Here is a 21755-nt window from a genome sequence, read left to right as displayed (position 1 = left end):
ATCTGTCCAAATGACTGCTTCTCACTGTAGCTACTCTCAGGAAATGCATACCCCATCAAGCCTGATGCCAACCTGCCTGCTGCTGCCTACCCGGTCCCACCCTAAGCATCAGTGTGAGAATGACTGATGTGATCGCAACTACTAACCGCAACTAAGTCAGGAAAAATAAGGGAAAGATGGAAAATATGAATGTTTATATATAGTATAAGGATTCTAGATAATTCAAACTAAGTCATGCTTCAACATACATTTAACTCCGTAACTGGCATCCCGGGCCAGATTTTAGACAAGTAAATGAACTCATTATTTTATAAAACTACTGAGAAAAGCATCCCAATACTCCAAAACATGCAGAATACTCCTAATTAAAATGTACACTTTATAATGACAATAAAGGCTTCTTCTTCTTCAATACATGAACATTTTCAGATTTAGAAAGTATAACACAGTGTGGTAGATTTCTCAAATCTAATTGGTCAGAAGCTACTGCTTCAAACAGTGGTCTAGCTGCAATGCTTTATTTCTCATTTTCGGATGGAGTTTCTATTGTTTGCCTTTGTTGAGGTTAACAATAAACAATAATATGAAATGTAACTATCAATTAATAAAAGTTGTGACCTATAAGTAATTACTAAATAACCAGTTGTAATAATTGCCAAATACCAGTAGTACTATATATATATACTTTTGGATATGCTTTTATCGGATAATAAAAGGTTTGGCAGATACCCACAGTACATCCTATCGTGCTGTATTCCTTAGTCGCATTACCTGATTACTGATTGGATTATTCACTTTTTGCTATATCAATTAGTTTGTCTCAGTAGGTATTCTCCAGTCCACATTACAGTGACCAATACTCTGACTAAGCTATAAATGAATGAATGTAATGTGTGTTAAAGCAGGCAGAAGAAAGCGTGCAGTACATACACAGTCTGGGTGAAGACAGGAGCCTCATCATTGACGTTGGCCATGCGGATGCGGATGGAGGCGGTGCCTGTGCGGGAGGGTGTGCCCTTATCTACAGCCACCACCACACACTCATACATGTGATTGGGTCTCTCGTAGTCCAGCTTCCTGCTGGGGCTGACCACGCCTTGAGATGAAACAGAAAAGTCCTGACTCTGGGTAAAGTAGGATATCTCCGCGTTCAGCCCAGTGTCACAGTCTCTGGCTAGCACTGAGAGATAGAGAGAAAGAAAGAGAGAAAGAGATCGAAAATGCAGGTTAAATAAGCGACTAAGGGGTTATTTACATTTAAATATGCAAACAGAGGTCTGTGAGTTTCTCTGGTCTTGGACGAGCCAAAGGATCCTCATGTTGTGGCTGTGGTCGGCTGGATTTGTGCGCTCCTTTTTAATTAAGTACTCTCATGTTAAAAGAGTCGATATTAATTAAAACTCTGTCGCTGGGGCCAATCTTTTATTTGACAAATTTAAGAGCCCATCTGTTAGTGGCGGACGAGAAAGAGGCTGTTGACTGGTGCAGATCAAAAGTAAAACTCGAAGATGGCTTTGCAGTCATTAGGCAGCGAGCCAGAGGAAGAGTCCTGCATCATTCTACCTCAGGCAAGCTGTCACTGCACCCAGCCAGCACCCTCATTTGGTAGCAGCAGATGAAGACCCTCTAATCTCCAAGGCAAATAGTGATCTGCGTGCTTACAGCTGTGGCACACACACACACGCACACACACACACACACACACACACACACACATGCACATCATTTGCAGTGTTTTCTCACTATTTCTCTGCATGCAGACTGGTTGTGGACAGATAGAGTTTTGTCAGGAACAGGACTCAAGCAGACAGTTCATTAAAACACAAAGCCTGATAGCAAATCTCTGCAGGCTGCTATTTCCATTTTTAATCCATGTGTGTGAGGACCTGGGTTCACAGCTCTGGATAATTTAAAACACATCGCTTCTTCGTGCCAGTTTGACGTTATGTTAAATCCTCACCAAGGAAGTTTCATTGCGATAATTGGAGCGTCTTGCACTTCTCTTCCTGTTAGCTCCTATTAAAAGTCCACACCCAATTTACAGCATAATCCCAATTTAAGGTAAACAACAATAATAATCTTCATTGCCTAAGGCTCAGCTTTTCTGTACAGAGAGTGAATGCTCGGTTCTGATGCTTTTTCCCCCACACAACAGAACACATTTTGATAAGCAAATAGCAGATCCATCTGCTGTTTATGTGAATCTGTGGCTTCCTTAGTGCTAAGAGAGAGAGAGTTAAAAAAAAAAAGCATATAAAGTTGTTTCCAAAGCGGCAACAAAAAGAGAAGACGTCAGCCGAATCAGAGGCAGGGTTTGTTCTGTTTGTATACAGAGGAGAGCAAGTGCAATATCTAAAAAAAGAGGCAATGTTTCTGCTCTGCATGGCAATATGTGAACCTAATTGAATTTCATAAATCGGGTTGGCACTCCTGATACGTGCATCTGCTTCACAAGACATGTATATTTTTTTAAACTCCCACGCCTCACTTTGTCTCTAAGGCTCCGGCTAGTGCAGAACACGGCAAAATTAAAGATCATTAATCATAAGGAACTTATTCTACTAGACACAAGACAAAAAATTGTGGACATTCTAATGTTTGGATATCAGAGCAGCTTCTCATTCCTGACGGGTGGTCTCAAAGCTTTATACTATTTACTTAATTCTAGATAACTTAAAATCAGCGATAACAATGTTAATACAGTACATTCGTTACTGGTGTGTGTAGACATGCATTCCCCAAAATGCACACATATCTTTCATTCACTCGTGTCCCTGTGAGTCTGTCGTCTGTGAGTTTTGATTCACATTTCCCTGTGTTTCTGTCGTTTCATTTTATGTTAGTGTTTAACAGAGATTACAGTCCTCTCTAACTCCATCACGTCATCATTCTCTCATTCTCTCTTATTCATCCAAGTCTAACTAATGAGCATAATAAACAAACTGGATCATTTCCTAGGGAAATGAGTAGAGTGCTCTAAAAAAAAACATATCCAGGACTTAATATTGAATACTGAATAAACTTCCTAAATTTTCTTTTTGCTAACAAAGTGAAATGTAGTATTGTGATGTCCGGCCAAGAAAAAGTCACCATTTGGATTTGAATAACAAATACTTAAGAGTCTGGATAATTACTGCAGTGATTAATGTGTTTCAGCTGGCAACAAGTCCTATAACTTCAATTGATAGCGAGTACCTTTTCCTTTCTTAAACAACCATATCAGAGGATGCATCCTGTGATTATGGAAAAGATGTTACTATGTTTCAGAAAAGTCTAATTATTTGTCTGCATAAAGCAAAGAAAACAACTAAGAAGATTGTGTAAATTACTGTAAGTATTCTATTAAGTGTCGAACACATTATTAAAATCTGAAAGTAAAGTGCTGAACTGTTAACTTGGAGAAGAAATGTGGTCAGCAATAAAGATAAATGACCACGACTGGAGATTACTTAAATGCTTGGTGAGGTTTCATTGTAAAAAAAAACAACAATTTTGACACACTCACATACTGTACACACACACATGATGAGAACTCACAGGATTGGGTGTAAAGATCCCAATTGATTGGTCTCACTAACAAGTTGTGTATTTAGGTGTGTCCATAAGAACACAACTTGTTAGTGAGACCAATCAGAAGATGCTTCACTTTGCTATAGAGCACAAAGATTGGACTTGAGAAAATTGCAAATGAGTCCAGATTTGCCCAATTCCAAAGCAATGCACCCATGATGCATAGTGCCCGTCATGAGTGCATTGTTATGCATACTGTAATGCCCACTGCTAATTGTCTTTCTTGGTTATGACTTTGTTTTTCTGTCCTAATTGTTTTACTAGCACTTTTGGCTGCTGCATGACATCTGAAAACGCGAGAAAGCTCAAGCTGTTTAAACGAACTTACAATTTTTAAATGTACAATTAGTAAGCTGGTGTGTGAGTAATTTCTTAATTACAAGCCTGTGTTAAACATGCTCACACCCACAAGCAGTGCACCTGCCACAATACCTGGAATACCACAGAAGAAACGTGTATAGAGACAAGCAGAGTGTGTCCACTGAGGGTGCACGTAGAGTTCCTACAGATTTTCTGTTTTGCATAAACATTAAACATCACAAAAAGATACAGAAATGTCCCAAGTAGAGGTTATGACATATGCCCCTGAACCGTTCGTGTTGTTTTGTTTACACAACTAGCTTCCGGAACAAGGCCGCATTCCAAATCCCTCACTAACTCTCCCTAACTCCAGTCATGGTTAGTTAGTGCTGCCAGTTGCAGAAGGATAAACTGTACGTTGGGGAACAAAACAACTGGTTAAATAAACAATTCATAACTTGTTGATAATAAATTATGTTTTTGGAACTGTTGTATAAAAGCAATATCGCACCGCTGTGATATTTTTGGGTCTGTGATAGGCTGGGTCCTCGTGCTTACGACCGCTTTTTATAGCCGTGCTGATATTCGCTACAACAGCATTCCCTCTCATGTGATATTGCTTAAGTCATGCACACAAACAGCAAATCCATGTTTTGCAAGCTTATTGTCAATGCCATGCAATTGGATGTCAATACAAATTACACTTCTGGTTAAGCTTTTAATTTGCAGCTTGTGTAAAACAAAATAACGATTAGAGGAGAATTCAAGAGGAGAACATCCATAGTTTCCGGTTTCCTTCACTCACCCTGCAGTAAAGATGTTCCGGGCGGCGTTGTCTCTGGAATATTATCTCTGCTGTAGATGGAATGCATGAACTCTGGAGTGCAGTCATTCTCATCCGTGATATGCACCACCACCTGCATGGACAGAACCAGAGACACAGAGATGCCTGTTAAATAAAAGAACCGAATATAAGCATGAGGGAAATAACTAAAAACACTGAGGATCTGCTTGATGCTCTATAATTGAGACCATGGTGCATGTGCATGCTACTGTAGGTTTTAAATGGTCAAGTTGAAATGGAGAATCTTCAGGATGACTGTGGACAAACGTTTGAAAAACAGACCACAGCAGAGACAGAAATGGTGGAAGGAGATTAAATGAGAGAGAAAAGCTTGAGGTGAAGAGAAAATGAAAATTTCACAAAAGGTGAAAGAGAATTGTAATATATAAAGAGAGAGAAGAGAGAAAGAGAGATGCGAGAGTAAGTGTGTTAGTCATGCCGAGGACAGCGTCCCAGAGAACAGCTTATCTTTGGGGAACAGCACTGCCAAAAGGGAGGAAAAGTTGCCTCTCTCTCTCTCTCTCTCTCTCTTTTTCACACACACATACACGTATTTTCATCCCTCTCAGGACCTTACACTGACATAATTAAAAATGAAACATCACCAAATCTCAACCGTTTCGCTATTCTCTTTATATATTATTCCAGAAGTTCCCTTTAAACTCTAGTTATTGAGGAAAAACTATTTTAAAGACTTGACCTTGCTGAAATATTGATTCTAATTTCAAAATGTTATCAATTCATCTGATAATTCCATATCAACTTTACAATCATTAAAGCACTCAACACTAGCGAGAATCTCAACCAGATGTAAAACCAAATCAAAAACATAATGCCTCCATCGGATGCCCAGGTGCGAAGACATAAAAAAGCCTGTAAGGGTCATAACTGTCAGCCATTGCTAGTCCTGTGGGGAGATTTGGTCTGCACCTAGATAAATACCTATGTAGATATAGAGGGCGTGAGCACGCACACACACACACACACACACACACACACACACACACACACACACACACACAAACACACACACACACAAACACACACACACACAAACACACACACACACACACACACACACACACACACACACACACACACACACACACACACACAGTTGACCACTGCAGTTGGACTGTTGTTTCTTGTCTATGTCAGGGAGAGACAGTAATGACTCTAGCCCACTGCTGTCCACTTGTAGAAGAGCTATTACTGCTAATAAGAGCTGCGAGTGCTTAAACCAGATTAAGAGCCTCAGTAGGAGTGAGATCACTGTTAAATATTTATGTCTCACAAAGAGGGCACCGACATTCTCTGTCTACTGGACAGCAGTCAGACAGAGTGAGAGAAGAGGCTTGTAAACAGACGGCGTGGGCGTCAGGCAGGTCGTCATACATCGTTATTCTACCAGTTAATGCTGATCTTATTGCATGTACTATACAAGGTAATCAGCGCATAAAACTCATTCACAAGACATTCTGAAAACCTCCAGGTTTCATCTGATGTATGTTCCAAAAATATATATACAGTGTTTGCATTAAGATGTTTGATGGTCCCCATTTTGCCTTTAGATCAATTAAACATCCAATTCAAGCAAAGGTTACATTATTCTGAATGATAAAAAAATAATATTTTATATCTACTTATATTTAAGAATACAAGTACCTACGGTATAAAGTGCATGCTCATCTTAGAAATTGTAGGAAATAAAAAATGATGTGTTTATTTTAGGATATCCTCCGTAAACATAAACTGATAACTATTGGACCTGATCAGTTTCTTTAAACAGGAAGAAGTTTGACAAAAGCCTTATACCCAACAGCCTTCATATGAGGATCTTACAAGGCCATACACATAACGTAGTTAAGAGAAATGTGTCCCCATTTAAGGACAGTGGGGTTTATGAGGGTAAAGTCAGTTTCTTTGTAAATGTAAATGAGGGTAATGGGCGCTCGACTGTCTCTAAATCCATTTGCAGTCAGCAACTAACAAGAGCAAATTCCCTTTCTGGGTAGTCAGCCAAGTAAATCAGTGGACTGTGCAGAAGAAGAAAAATGTCAGTGAACAAAGTGAAGCAATGAGACATAATCATACAGTACTTTGGTTATTTGGGGGATTGTTTTTTTCCCATGATTTTCTCTCTAATTTACATTTAGGCATTTGGCAGACTTTTTATCTCAGTATAAATCTAAGCAGTTGAGGGTTAAAGGCCTTGCATAAGCGCCCAACTTGGTGCTCGTGGGGTTTTAACCTGGGATCTTCTGAACCGTAGTCTTAACCCATGGGTCTCTCTGTTTGGGCACTCTGCCAATCAATGACCAACCAGGGAGGGGAAAGACTATCACATAAACCCTCACACTGTCAATATGATTGATGTGTGAATACAAGTGTCCCGCCCTACACCCAGGGACAGCGCGGCCAGTCTGCTCTCTATACCCCTGGCTATAGATGGCTGTAGCATTACCCAGGAATTAAACTTATGATCTCCATTTATTATAGGGTGAATACCTTCCTGTTACGCCTCGTCACTAATTGCTAAACTACCTTACTAAATGTACTACTGCACTGATACTGGTAGGTGACATGACCCACATGATAGAGCAGGTCAATATATCAACCATAGACAAAAAAGGAATATGAGTGAAGGAGTCAATAATCAGCTCGTGTTCATGTTATATTTTTGTGCAACTTTATCGGAAGCTGATGCTACGATGTGATCGTTCAGGCACAGTTGGGTCTGGTTCTTCTTGGCCTTGCTTGTAGAACTGATTTCACACACATACATACAGTATACACACATCCCTGCCAGCAGCCACAGATGTGGGATGTGATTGTGTAATTGCTTAAGCCCTTCTGAGTGAGCGACACAGTCACTTGTTATTAAACATGCTCTGCAGACTACATGTTGGTACGTGTGATTGGGTGTCCTCGAAAAACACCACCAGTGAAATCCTTAACCTGTCTAAAGGAATTAATGCAAGTGATGGAACACATACACAAACGTTCATGCACCCGAATTTAAGCACCGACCCAACGCAGAACCGTGTACCTTGTGTTGTGTGAGATTATGTGCAAGGGAAGGCATTTGAGAAGGGTTTAGAGTGCCACATTCAGCCATCTGGGTTCTCACAGGTGTGTGTATGTGTGTTTGATTACCCCTGCCACGTTGCTGAGGCCTGTGTCTGGTTCAGAGGCACGGATTTGCAGGTGGTGAAGGTGAGGTCCGCTCTCGTAGTCCACAGCGTGGGTCAGACTCAGAGCGCCGCTCTCTTGGTTTATACTGAACAGGTTGCCTGAGTTCACCGTCAGCATGTAGGACAGAAACTTCTTCTGGAAAGAGACAGCCTGAACCACAGCCACACTGCACAACACACACACACATACACAAAAATAAAAACACTTAGGATAGAATAGGACATCAAAGGGCAATTCAGCATTTGGCTCACAAAGTATGAATTAAACAGAATATGGAAATACTGCTAAAAGGGGAAGACAAACAAGTGCAGAGCAAAAAAGGTGTCATTTCACTATTAGAGGCTATTCTGATTCATTTTGTTCACACTATGCATGTGTGTGTGTGCGCGCGCGTGTGCATGTTGTTCTTAGCCGTCCTCTCCTCCTCCTCACAGATTAATATGCTCTGTTGTGTGCCAGTGCCCAGAGGGGGCATACACACTGCTCTTCATGTTTATCCAAAACTTTCTTTTAATAAATATTTGAATTTGCATGTTCAAACTCACACTCTTTCAAATTCAGAGCCTAGGGACAATAAGCGCTGCATCTGCGTCCTGCGCTACCCTCTACTCCCACTTCCTGCTTCTTATTATTCCTAGATTTTCTGCCTCCATCACTTCATCTGTGTATTTTGTCTTCCTCTCTTTCTCTCTTTCCGTAAGCTCAGGTTTCAGCGCTCCACAGGGCGGCAATGACACATAATGCTTTTTTCATCCTCTAATGAGCACAAAACACTGAACAACCCCTAATGCACACATGCATAATTACTGCATATCTGCATACACACACATTCACACATACTCAAAGGGACGATAAAAAAATACTAACGCCTGGCCCACTCCGGTGCTCTCCGGGATGTAGATGGAGTAGGAGATGTTGGAGAACTGAGGGGGTCGCAGGCCTACCAGTATGGCCACTGAGGCATGAGGACCCTTCCTGCCCTGAGTGTCCACAGCCTGTACAGTCAGAGTGTACTCTTTACCAGGGCTCAGAGGTCGTCCTGTGGTCCTTACGTCTCCTGAGCTCCTGTCCACTTCAAAACAATCCTCACCTCCTGCAGCAAACACATATTTATATAACACCTTTACAATCACGGTGATCAGAAAGGCATTTCAGAGTAAAAGAAAGAAAAATGAGAGGTTGAAAGTTTTGAATTTTAAACTATTCTCTCAGCTGTGTTTGTGTGTGTGTGTGTGTGTGTGTGTGTGGCCCCAAATCCCCCTCAGGAAACAGAAAGACAAGAGTCTGTTTTAAGCATTGAAGCCTGAAGCACAATGCAGTGAACAAGGATGAAGGGAAAAGGATGAAGCACAGCTGTTGTAGTGGAGCAGAAGTCACAGCTGCAGACACACTGGCCTTCGGTTAGCTGCTTTCTCCCAAACACCAGGAGAATAAATTCCTTTAATGTGTCTTTTTCATTCTAGGTCTAAGAATTTCAGCGCTTATGTACTGTTAAGCTGAACAGACATACAGTACCTGCTAGGAGTTTTAACTGTCACTGAAAATATTGCTCTTTCTTCAACCATGGATGAAATGCCACATGGGAGGCTGTAAGAATTAGTATAAATCGCTGTAGCAACTTTCCTTGTCATACTTTCGCAACCATGTCAACATCTTGCTGTGAAAATGGTAAAAAGGGTTATTGCATAATTATTACAGACATGAAGACTCCGTGAAAAAAGACGGACCCACAATTTTCTCTGAACTCATAATTTCTTATTGCATATTTATTATTATTGTTATTATTAATAATATTAATAGTAATAATAATAATAGTTAAAAAAATTTGTTTGACTTGTGGTTCAACAATATTTTGTTACACAACCATTATAGCCGATCGTTGCAAACAAGATTATATAAAAAAATAAACTTTTGCACGATATTCTTATTTTTTCGAGTTTCACCTGTAGAAGGCCATTTTTCGTATAGTCCAATAATTGTTTTTAGACATTCCAGATTGCTTTTAGCTGTGCGTTCGGAGGACTCATGACCTGCAACTAGGACAAAGCTTACTGACACTGACTCTAAAAGCTGACGTGTGGTCATTTGTGGTCTACTGTATTCATGTCGTATAACAATGAGATGCCATGTATCTTGACGGCATGGGGTTTTACTGTACTAGCTAGGATGGTATCACTGGTGAGTAAACTTTTATAAAAAAAAAATTAAATCAGTGAGATTACGTGTTTTAAATCAGATCTTTTTATATAATATACACAGATCAGCCATAACATTTTGACCACCTGCACATTACTGAGTAGGTCCCTGCTTTTGCCACCAAAACACTAATGCACTTTGAGTTCTGACATATTTATTTATGAACCAGCATTAAACTTTTCAGAAATTTGAGGTAAAGTAGCTCTTCTATTAAAGAGACTACATGGGCCAGCCTTCATTCTCCATGTGCATCAATGAGGGTTTTTTGGCTGCCCAAAATCCTATCACCAGTTTTCCCGTTTTTTCTTCCTTGGACCACTTGTGGTAGGTCCTGACCACTGCAGACCAGGAACATCCCACAACGCTTGCAGTTATGGAGTTACCCTGACCCAGTCGTTTATGCATCACAATTTTGCCTCCTCAATGTTTCCCAGTCGATATGGTGTTCTTTTATTTAAACGCTTCATTCTTTTGAACTATGAACATAGAGCTGATGTGTTATTTTATCAACAGTTCCTCCTGGGTCTTCATCAATTAAGCCCACAGTCACTTAAAAAGCCCTTGATGGTGCAATCAGACAATGCAGTATGTACGCAACTTAAGCTTCTTAATACAAGGGGCATTCAATTCAAACCGGGACCTTTGTTTGTGCAGAACAACAGAAAACAGGCATGAGAAAAAAAAAACTACCTTAATTTCTCTATCCCCTGCTTTACTAATGCACTTATCCCAGCGTTTTACTAATGCTTGGATACCATTAAGGTAGAAAGTTTTCTCAGTACGCCAGAACTACGATCAAACTGGCTGTATTACGTCGAAAACCGTGGCCTCCCAGGAACTCCTTTAATCGCCCAAACATGTAGAATTGGCTTGGATGTCAGGACAGTTTAGCGGATGTGGCAATAATTCCCAGCCAAGGTCCTGTAATGGTCAATTTATGGTCAACCTGCAAGTGGTGTTCATAAATGATTGTCAAATCATTTTCCACTGATTATAATTTGAACATCATTCCACTCGCCAAATGTTCTTGGGAACGACTGCAGTAGGCTCGGAGCCATCTCTGCTGGGGTCATCACTCACATGCCTAATAAATAGCCTTTATTTGCACCATTTCTGCATTTAGACAATTATAATGTTTTACTCCTCTAAGAGTCACATCACCTTATTGTGCTTAAATTGAATGTGAACCCCCCGTAATATTTGCAAATGGACACAAAGGAACATCCATCCGCTTGGAGATGGTCTTATAGCTTATAGCTTTAACATTCTTGTCTATAACTTTCTTCCTGATCTACTCAGACACCCTTCTTCTTTGTTTTCCATGATGATACTAACCGAGTGAGTGAATTTCACTATTTCAATAAGATATGAGTGATGCTAATTAAGGAAAAAAGGCAGTTATATAGCGGTATAACTTTTTCTCTGGTTCAAAGGAGGTTAAAATATAAAAATATAAAAAAATTCTCAAAAATGTTTGGGTGTGTATTCTTACTTTTTTTTTTTACATACAGTATGTAGTTTTGCATTATTTTACAAAATTCACCTCTCACATTCTGTAAACAATAATGAATCAGTCTTGAACCAGTTTAAAATAATAATCAGTAATAATTTGGCAGATCAAAAATTTGAAATTGTTATATCCTCTTTATATATTCTCTAATCATTCTTAGTTGCATTTCTATCCAGATGCATAAACACACAACTGCTCTCACCGGAAACAAAGAATGGCGTGCATGGCAGATTATATTTGCTGTTCTAAATCCAGAGTTTTTGATTTGATATCTGTCTGTCTTATCCATACACACCTCAGATGCTACTGCTAACAGTGTCCCGGAAGAGGGAGCATCGTTTCAAAGCTAGAGAAGGGGAAGGGGGGGAGAAGCTGTCAGCAACCGTGTTTGCACTTTCACAACTCATCTTACACTCCAGAAACGAAATTTGGTGTGATATAAAGTCAATCATAAAGTTTTAAAGTTTGCTTTTTTATGTTGAATAATAAATAGCTTGTTTCAAAAAAAAAAAAAAGGTAGCAGAAGACAGACAAAGAAGAGGTTTTACTTTGAAATCCATAAAGTAATCCAGATTCTATGAATATGCAAATGATATATTATATATTTAATGTAGTCCTCTATACCTATATTCCCTGTACATGACTGTTGTATCTGCATATTGGAACCTGATAGGCTCTTAAATTTTATGACACAATAAGCAATAAGATTTCCAGTTTTCCCATCTCTGCAGTAACTTTCACACAGGCCTGTGCATTAAAATTTATTCCCCATTCTGGTTACAAATTCGCAAAAAACAAACATTTATTTATTTTAATATCTCTGTTTATTTATAGCACACATCAAAGCGTGAATCTTACTCAAGGTTCCTACAGTCTTCCTGGAAATTCTCATCTTCTCTGTCTTCAATCTAATGAGTGACAATTACTACCATCGTTTTTAACAGACTGAGCTCTCAAATGAATCCCCCAATATGATTTAACAGTATAAAAAGTGTCAAAATATAAAATTATTTTAAATACATAATGGAAATTTGTAATTAATAAACATCATTATGATGTAATAAATAAACAGATATAGAGTTCTATATTGCTCCAGATTACTGGTCTGTAAAGTAAGAGCAGCATGACAAGCTCCAAGCCAGAATTTAAAAATGCCATTTTATAATTTTTAAGCAGATATAGCCTCGCTGCTACTGTGGCTTTACTGTCAGCTCAGTGAAAGCCAACAGATGAGATTTTACAAACAGCAATAATCATTAGCTTGGGATCCATTTGTTATTCATTAGCAGCAAATCAGCAGTATAATCCTCAATTTAGTGTTTTAATGACAACCATTTTGTGCATCTCACCGCATGTTGCAGGCATGACGCCTTGCACCTGCTCCGATTAAATATCAAAACAAACTAAATAACTAAATCAATGCAGGAAGCATCTTAACTTTCAGAACCTCTCCAAGCAAAGCAACAGTTGTAGCACAATGACATGAATGCAAGAGTAACGAAATAATAATATGAAGTATATGAAATATTATTTGGTACAATTTGTGCTTTCTCCATTTTTACTCGTTCAGTCCTTCTCTTCCTTAGTAGATCAGCAAGAATGAGAATTTATTAGTTACTTGACTAGACTGGCTGCTTCCCAATCATAAAAAAAAGTTTTAAATTTTGGGCTAAGTGTAAAACAGACTCACCATCCACCAAAAGGAACTGGGCCACTTCCAAAGAGCCGTCCCTCTGTTGGGTTACAAGTTTGTAAACCAACGATCCTGGAGCTGCGCCGGGCTCCACTGTGGCGAGATACGGCTCGGGAAACATAGCCCACTGCAGATCTGACATGCCAGGAAGGGTTACAGATAGTCTGCACAGGTACCACTCATCACCTGCAGATGGGGAAAAGGAAAGAAAGAATTACCACTGTTCAGACAAAAAAAAAATGCTAAAAGGAAGATGCTGGGTTTTGCGCAGGTGCAAAAGTCAAAGTTCTTAGAAGAACTGTGGGTGGTTTTGCAGGATGCTCAGTTAAACTAAGTAGCTGATTTCTTTATAAAACTGCAATTGCATCTGAGACTAAATGGTGCCCAAAGTGTTGTCACACCAAATTGTGTCGATAAAGTCTATCTATTCTCATAAAAGGCACTGTTTCTTGATTTTTGTTCTCAGGACAGTCATTGAACTGAGTGCAATCTCCTAAATCCCCAAAAATCTCATGAAATAAATCTCCAGTATTGTAGACTGGTAACAAGAAAGCACAGTGTTCTTAAGACTAATCACCCATGGAGGGACACTGAAATCAAATGGAAGATGAAATAGCCGTGAGATCTTGACTTTTTCTCTGAGCTACTGTCATCAAGTCTAAGAAGCCTTGGCTAATGTGAGAAATGACACTTTTATAGAAGTCATCAATACATTTCCCCCTCACTACATTCTCAAGGAGTCGTCTGCTGTCAGAGAGTTGCACGGAGCGATCACTCAGGCACAATCATGATATCAGTCACAGAGCAGTGAACGGAGACTCGAATACAAACAGAAATGCGACTGGTTGTTTTTTCTCTTTTTTGTCACTACTGTTCGTCTCTAGACTTGCACTGCATTGTTTTCGACATCTCATGCAACAGCAACACAATGGCAGATATAAGAGGAAACTTCACATCTAAGCACCAAAGCGAAGGAGATGATCGCAGTGCTTCCTGTATTTCCTGCCTTATCACAGAAAAGGCTTTGATAGATGTCAACAGAGACTGATCGAGGGAGACAAAACAAGTTAGAGAGTAAAAAAAAACAGAGATGGAGAGCAGGAGGTCGGGGGAGAAAGATGAAGGAGGAGAGGGAAAATCTCTTGACAAGACCTAGTCGATTCGTTTTCCAGTTTTTTGTGTCTCTGAGTTTCATTGTGAATATAGCGAATAAGATTTGCACATGGATTTAGCACAATCCAGCTTTATTAAGATTTTAAGATTGATTAATAATGATTGATTTTCTCTTCCTCAGAGAAGACAAAGATGGCCCAATGATGTGCCATGGAGATGGACATTGTGTATGCATTTATGTAAATGAAACAGAATATAGCAGTCAAATCGCACCATTTGGCTAATAAACCGTTCACCAGAACCTGATGCTAATGTACATACATTATTTATGAAATAAATGGATGAAGTCACAGTCCAGTATGCTAATCACTTAAAAAACATTATCACTATGCACATTATACATTATATATTACAAAAATACACAGGAAAAATAGTTGCAAAATGAATCATTATGGCACTGTATGGAATGGAATTCTGGTGAATGCTTGAAAAAAATAACTTTACTCGATAAACTACCAGAAAATGTCAGGAAAAAATGTCATTTGAACACGTTTCCAGATGGCATACTGGTAAAATGACTCCCCTGTGATGCATCTGAATTCGGTTGACGCCAAGCATCGTTGTTCTGTCTGTTTGGACTCCTTTAACCTCATGTCTTTTTTTATTATTTCATTCAAATTCATCTTTTTTTAAAAAACTTTTTTTTCCCTTTTTTTAGGATTTTATAATAAAGCAATTATGTTTATGTATGTTCATTTCTTCTTGATGTACAGGTTTTTAGGATTCCGACTTCCTGCTGCCCCTCATTCATTTATTTGTGGCCAAACCAATCATCATATTTATACTATAGTTTTCAAGGCAGTTTTTAAGATGCATGTACAAGTCTTATTTATAGGACAAGATGTTCTCTAGTTTATTTTTTTTCTCAGAAAATTGCAATCAATATCCGTCAATCATGCCTTATTTTAATTTTCTATACAGCTTATTCTATACATGGTCACGGTGCACCTATCCTAGGAGACTTTAGGCAAGATACTCTGGATAGGGTACCAATCCATCACAGGCACACAGACTAATACTCATTATGAGCATTTTCGGAATGCATATTAGCCTAATCTGCATATCTTTGGACTTTGGGAGGAACACTGGAGTAACTGGAGGAAACCCACCAAGCACAGGGAGACCATGCAAATTTCACTCACACAGAACTATTAAACCTTTAAACCTATGAGTACGAGGCCAGAATGCTAACCGCTATGCCACTGTGCCACCTTTGCTGATCATTTAACCATTAAACCAATCCACAATAAATGAATTTAGTCCTGATCTCACAGAAAGCATTTGGTGGCCTTTGTGGACTTTGCAAAGCAGACAATCCTTGCAGCCTACATACTGTATCCTCAACCAGTGCTTTTACTACATTCTCTCTTGTTTCTTGTTTACAGCTCCCCTTTTTATCATGAGAAAGTAGAATTTAGGCATCTGGTGCTCTCATCTGCAATCCAAGATCGTGTAGTGAGAGACCCTCATCTGCGAGTGCTTGCGTGTTATGCACACCCCGACATCTGCCAAACTACTGATAGCAAGCAATTAAAGTCATTCAAAGTCAGTGACTTTGAGATTTTAAATGTTGTGTAGAGTGCACTTAGTTTTATTCACCACTAATATCTGTGAGAGGTGTTCAAGTCAAAGCGGGACTTGTGATTTTGCAAAACAACAGAACACTGTTATAAAAGTAAAACCTACCTTTATTTCTCGACATAATCCCCTGCAAAACTAATACACTTATCCCAGTGTCTCACTAAAGCTTGGATACCCACAGGGTAGAAAGTTTTGTCGGTACGCCAGAATGATTTACTTCTGAAACCCTGGCCTCTCAGGAACTCGGAGGTTTTTATCAGAGGTTTTGATCTAGAAATGGTTTGGCGTGAGGTCAGGACTGTAAGCAGTATGCGGAAATAACTTCCAGCCGAATCCCTGAAATGTGCAAAGTGGTGTCCGTGAATGATTATATGTATAGTTTCCATAGTCTCTCCTGCAAGTTGGTGACAAGTTATCTTTCAATTTTTAAGTATCAGGCGTATTACTCACTAAATGTTTATGTTAATGCCTGCAGTAAACCACTGCATCACCATACTGTGCTTTAAGTCTATTATAAACATCAATCAATCAGTACCTCTTCTATCACAAAATATTTCAGCAGAAATCCCAGTTTGACTCGAACATCCCTTGTGTTTATTCTAATTATTTTGCCCTGTCCTAATTAGGGTTTCACAGAAAAAAAAAACCTAATAGTAGTCATCACAAGATGGTAGAAGTGTCCTGTGGAGTGACGGGACTAGGAGACGTCTTGATCCTTTCAGTATGAATGTGCGAGCCTTACACTGCATGGATCTGCTGGGATTCCTGCACCACACGGGCTCTCGGACCTCACACACTTCACCACCCCAGTGGGAGATGCTCACCCTGGGACAGCTAATGGGCTCCAGACACGATCAACACACCTCCGACTGGGAGGCTCGAGCTCAAAGCCCGGCCATCTCCACACTCCCTTAAGCAGCTGTCACATTACCAGAGGATCCTGATGGAACATAAACAGCCCTCTGAGAGCCAGAGAATCAGAGAGAGAGAGGATAACAGACTCTCAAGGCAGGACACGCTAGAAGAAAAAAAAAAATACACATACACAATATGGGAAGGAGAGTTGCTGACCTTTCAGCAATGATGAAAATAACAAGGCCTTGTGGGAAATGCTGGGATGTGACTTGTCTCCTCTATGTGACTGCGCTTCTCCCTCTTCTGGGAAATTTCGCCTGGACTCCTTTACTGTCTGTCTCATACTGTTACTTGATCTCTCTTTCTATCTCTCTCTCAATTTCTCACTGAATCTTTTTAGCACAATTGCTTGTGAGCAGAGATTAAAAGAACAAAAGCAGCAGGGAAAGGCCTACACGTGTTTGTATATGCTTCAATAATTCCTGACTAAGCCTGAGCAGTAATGAAGCAATGTGCCGTCTATAACACGCTCTATGTATAAATAGCTGATGAATGCATACTGAGACCCTCCAAAACTGTACTAATTTGAATATCAATACATAAGATGTCAAGGATATTTATGTTAAAAGACGGAAGAGCGGTGTGGAGAAAAGAGATGGAAATCGTCTTTGGCAGGAGTTTTTGTTGAGCATCCTGCTTTGACATACACTACGTGGTAGACAGTGTGAAAGGAGTCAATATAAACTAGACAGATTTAGATGCCTTTGAAACAGAGCATTGTGCAATAATCAGCTTTTAAACAAGCACATGCAGAGTTTGTGCTCTCCTCAGAGAACTATCATTCATTTATTACTTCATATGAGAAAAAAGTCTTTCGAACACTTGAGTCATGGATTTGAACTTTAATCTCCTTGACACATTTTCCAGAACTGAGCAAACAACAAAGACGTGTACTTTAAACTCAGTTACAATGGAAGTCTAAAGAAAGGTGCTGGCAACAAACAACAAAAAAAAAAGAAAAAATTAAAAGTATTTGTGAATTAAAAGCAAAATCTGTATTTTTTTTTACTTTTTCACAGCTGGAACTGCTCATTTTTTTTTTTTTTTTATAAAGGACAAAGTAGTTATTTGTTGCTGAGAAAACAGAACTGTTCTTTTTGTTTTGCTTCAGTATTTAAAATGTGAATAAGCTTCTTAAAAACAGTGGCCTTAAAGACTCTTCTTATGCCTCATGCATATTAGATGCTACTGATTGTTCTAGCATTATACTGTATGGTTGCATATTGTAAAACATTTTTGACACCAGAGCATGTGACTTCCATTATACTTCATGTGAATATTGAGCAAGTGTATTTTTCATGTAACATCTACGTGGCTTGACACCCAAATGAGGATGGGTTCCCTGTTGTGTCAGGTTCCTCTCAAGGTTTCTTCCTATTGCCAATTACAAACTGGTAATTATGATTTATACACATTTCCTCCCACAACTCATGTCAATGTACAAATTTTTTTTTCCTGTACAGCTGCCAAATTAAAGTGAGATTAGACTAAGACTTGGATTTTGAAACTGATATTTAGAACTGGGGAGTCACGTTGGCTTAGTGGTTAGGCCAACGTCTATGTGCATGAAGTTCTCCTCGTTTTTGGTGTGTTTCCTCCAGGTACTCTGGTTTCCTCCCACAGGGCAAAGACATGCACATTAGGCGTAACTGCCATTCCCAAATTGCCCGTAGTGTGTGAGTATGTGTGTGTGTGCGCCCTGTGATGGATTGGCACCCTATCATACCCTGCATACATGACAAAGCGGTATAGATGAGTATAAGTATAGATGAGTATATATAAGTGAGTGAGTGACATATAATTACTTATCCTATACATCCACACAGTTCCTGAAACTTTATTCTATAGCGGTTACAGTAAGTGAATTGCCTTCTCTAAGTAAAATGCAGACATAACCTAATGTCTCCAGTAACTACGTTCCCTTAAGGCACCTCTCATGAGTCTACCTCAGGTCTCCATCTCTCTTTCACACATAAACACATACACACATAAACTGTGAACCAGGAGAGGCTCACAGGTGTCTGCATGAGTGACAGCGTGGGCTGTGTTGTCATGGCGATTGGCACGGAGCAGACGTCCCCTGTGTTCAGGCAGGCCTTGGCAGCGTTAAATCTTTGTGGCATCTGAAGAGTGCTTGGGCGAGCTGCCATAATCACCCCGTCCTCGCTAGCCTTGCAGAAGCTGTTTTCTTTTTTGGTGTTGCGGACTAATAAGAGCAACCCTTTCACGCCCAATTAACTACTCAACCATGTACATCTCATTGTTGCACTGATGACATGCGTCTCCATGGCTATAATTAAGTTTTCAAATCAGAGCCTTTGTCTTGTTTTCTCCCCTGCCACGAGCTACACATTGAAATCTCTCTGTAGAGCGAAGGTTTCATAAATACACACACACACACACACACACACACACACACACACACACACACATAGAAAAAAAGGGTAAAGGGGAGACTGGATGATTGGAAGAGGAAAGAGTGAATGTGACTAATGTCACAGGGATGGAAATGGGAATGGACTGTAGACCGTTAGTGTATGGTATGTCAGCATGCATGCTAATTTGTAGACATGGACAGAGGGCTGTGTGTGAGATAGACAGGGCTTCATTGTTTCATCTGTGTGTGTGTGTGTGTGTGTGTGTGTGTGTGTGTGTGTGTGTAGACATATAGCCCATGTGGGGGGGACAGGGGCTGAATGCCCTGGATGAACAGAGCAGGAGGCACTGCCTTCCATCTGCTCCACCAGGGCACTGTGAGCCCTAATTAATGATATTATAGACTGGCCCACTTTTACCAACACACTCATCACAAACACACACACACACACACCCACACACACACACACGCACACACACACACACGCACACACACACACAAACATAGACACAGACACAGACACACACACACACACACACACACACACACACACACACAGACACACACACACACAGACACACACACACACACACACACACACATCTCTTGTGAGGACCTTTCACCGGCATAAATTTTATATTGGAATAGATATAACTAATTCTTTACCTACCTGAAGTTTTTGTTTAAACAAACAAACAAACAAACAAACAAACAGATAGATAGATAGATAGATAGATAGACAGATAGATAGATAGATAGATAGATAAGCAGGCAGACGGGCAGACAGATACAGACAGACAGACAGACAGACAGACAGACAGATAGACAGATAGATAGATAGATAGATAGATAGATAGATAGATAGATAGATAGATAGATAGATAGGAAGAGGTCCCCAGAAGGACAAAACTGTCAAATATTTCCACCACCACATTTGGTCCACACCAACACATGAAAACGCATGCGCGCATTGGTTTAACCCTAGCTTTAACCTCTAAATTAATTCTTTGTCTATTTTTCTCTCTATTTTAGTTTGAAAGGCACTTTTCTTAAAACACACCAGCTAAATATCCTGACAAGGTCAAACCATGCTGTATGCCGATCATAATTGGGACATTTGGTCTTTGAAAAAAGGACATGCTTACACACATACACACACTGCAGCATTTTTTATTGCCCTTAACTGCACTCAACAGTGCATGCACACACACACACACACACGCTCTCACACGCGCGCACACACAGACACACACACACTCAACAGGGACATTCTGAATTAGTGAGAGTGTAATAAAAACATGGGGCACATTTGAGCAAAGAAAAATGCACTCAATGACAAACGCGGGCTGTCAACCATTTACAACACTCTGTGCAGGTTAATTAGGCCATTTCTCAAACCAATGATGGAGCTGAGAGAGGGAGAGAAAGGGGTGGGGGAGAGCAGGAGGGACAGAAAAGCCATATAATTATGTTTTCTCTGTCCTGTAGCTTTTAGGCTGATATCTGTGTGACATGTACGTACGTGTGGACACACACAAATGCACCCACACCGTCCTTGTCTCTTACAAATTCCTCTACTCTCCTTTGCATTGTGCTGAAGCTCAGACATGATGTATATTTCATACCCTGTCATCTCAAAAACAAGCACTTGGAAAAACAAAAACCCCTACCGACCTACGCTGAAGAGCAGAAGGCTGCATGCAACCGCACAGCTATACGATATCGCTCCTTCTTACTGATACTGTTTTTTTTCTTGTTCACTCACTTTATTTATTTTCATTTCATTTTACTGGCTGAGATTTGATTGAAAGGCCTGAGGCTGTTTGTGGACATGCAGCTCCACTCAATCAAATGAACTGGAGACAGCTGCACATCAACAGTGGAACATAGAGATACAGCAAACTACACCGTTCTGTCTTTATCCTTTTTACACAAGTGCACATGGATTTCTGTAGTGTTTGACTGTAAACATCAAATCATACTGGGGCATGAACGAGTACGGTTCTCACTGACTTTCCGGTGTCACTATAGGTCACTTTATATTTTCTAAATGAAACCTGCATTGATGAATGTGATGATATTCGGGGCTAGGGCTAACGGGAACTGATAAAAACTGTAAACTGTAACCCTAGGTTATTGTTAAGATTATGTATTATAGGTTATTATCTTAGGTATTATGTTATGTTGAACCATTAGAGATGTTATTTGCTGATTTTAGAGTTATACTGAAGGTTTTTAAATGTATATGTTATTTGCATTGATATGCAGATAAAGCTAATCATTGTAGATCTACCTGACGTATCCGAACCCCAAATGCACAGTATGGTATTTGAGTTTCCATAATTTCTTTTGTGGAGAATTTGCTTTGATATATGAGTGTTTTGATATACAAGCTCACTTT

At 39.7% G+C, this 21755-nt stretch overlaps 1 protein-coding gene across 1 annotated transcript in view; it reads right to left on the bottom strand.

Moving 5' to 3' along the window:
* si:dkey-22o22.2 (neural-cadherin) overlaps positions 1 to 21755 on the bottom strand; it is a 116879-nt gene that overhangs the window by 48962 nt on the left and 46162 nt on the right. The window contains exons 2-6 of the mRNA XM_053493547.1: positions 13306 to 13494; positions 8777 to 9002; positions 7871 to 8075; positions 4676 to 4787; positions 931 to 1180 (exon numbers count right to left, since the gene is read on the bottom strand). Of these exons, the coding sequence (XP_053349522.1) occupies positions 931 to 1180; positions 4676 to 4787; positions 7871 to 8075; positions 8777 to 9002; positions 13306 to 13494 (982 nt within the window). The remainder of the gene's footprint in view (positions 1 to 930; positions 1181 to 4675; positions 4788 to 7870; positions 8076 to 8776; positions 9003 to 13305; positions 13495 to 21755) is intronic.

This window comes from Clarias gariepinus, chromosome 4 (genome assembly GCF_024256425.1).
Source record: "Clarias gariepinus isolate MV-2021 ecotype Netherlands chromosome 4, CGAR_prim_01v2, whole genome shotgun sequence".
Taxonomy (NCBI): Eukaryota; Metazoa; Chordata; class Actinopteri; order Siluriformes; family Clariidae; genus Clarias; species Clarias gariepinus.
Note: the sequence above shows the minus strand (reverse complement) of the source record. Positions and strands in the feature narration are given on the sequence as shown.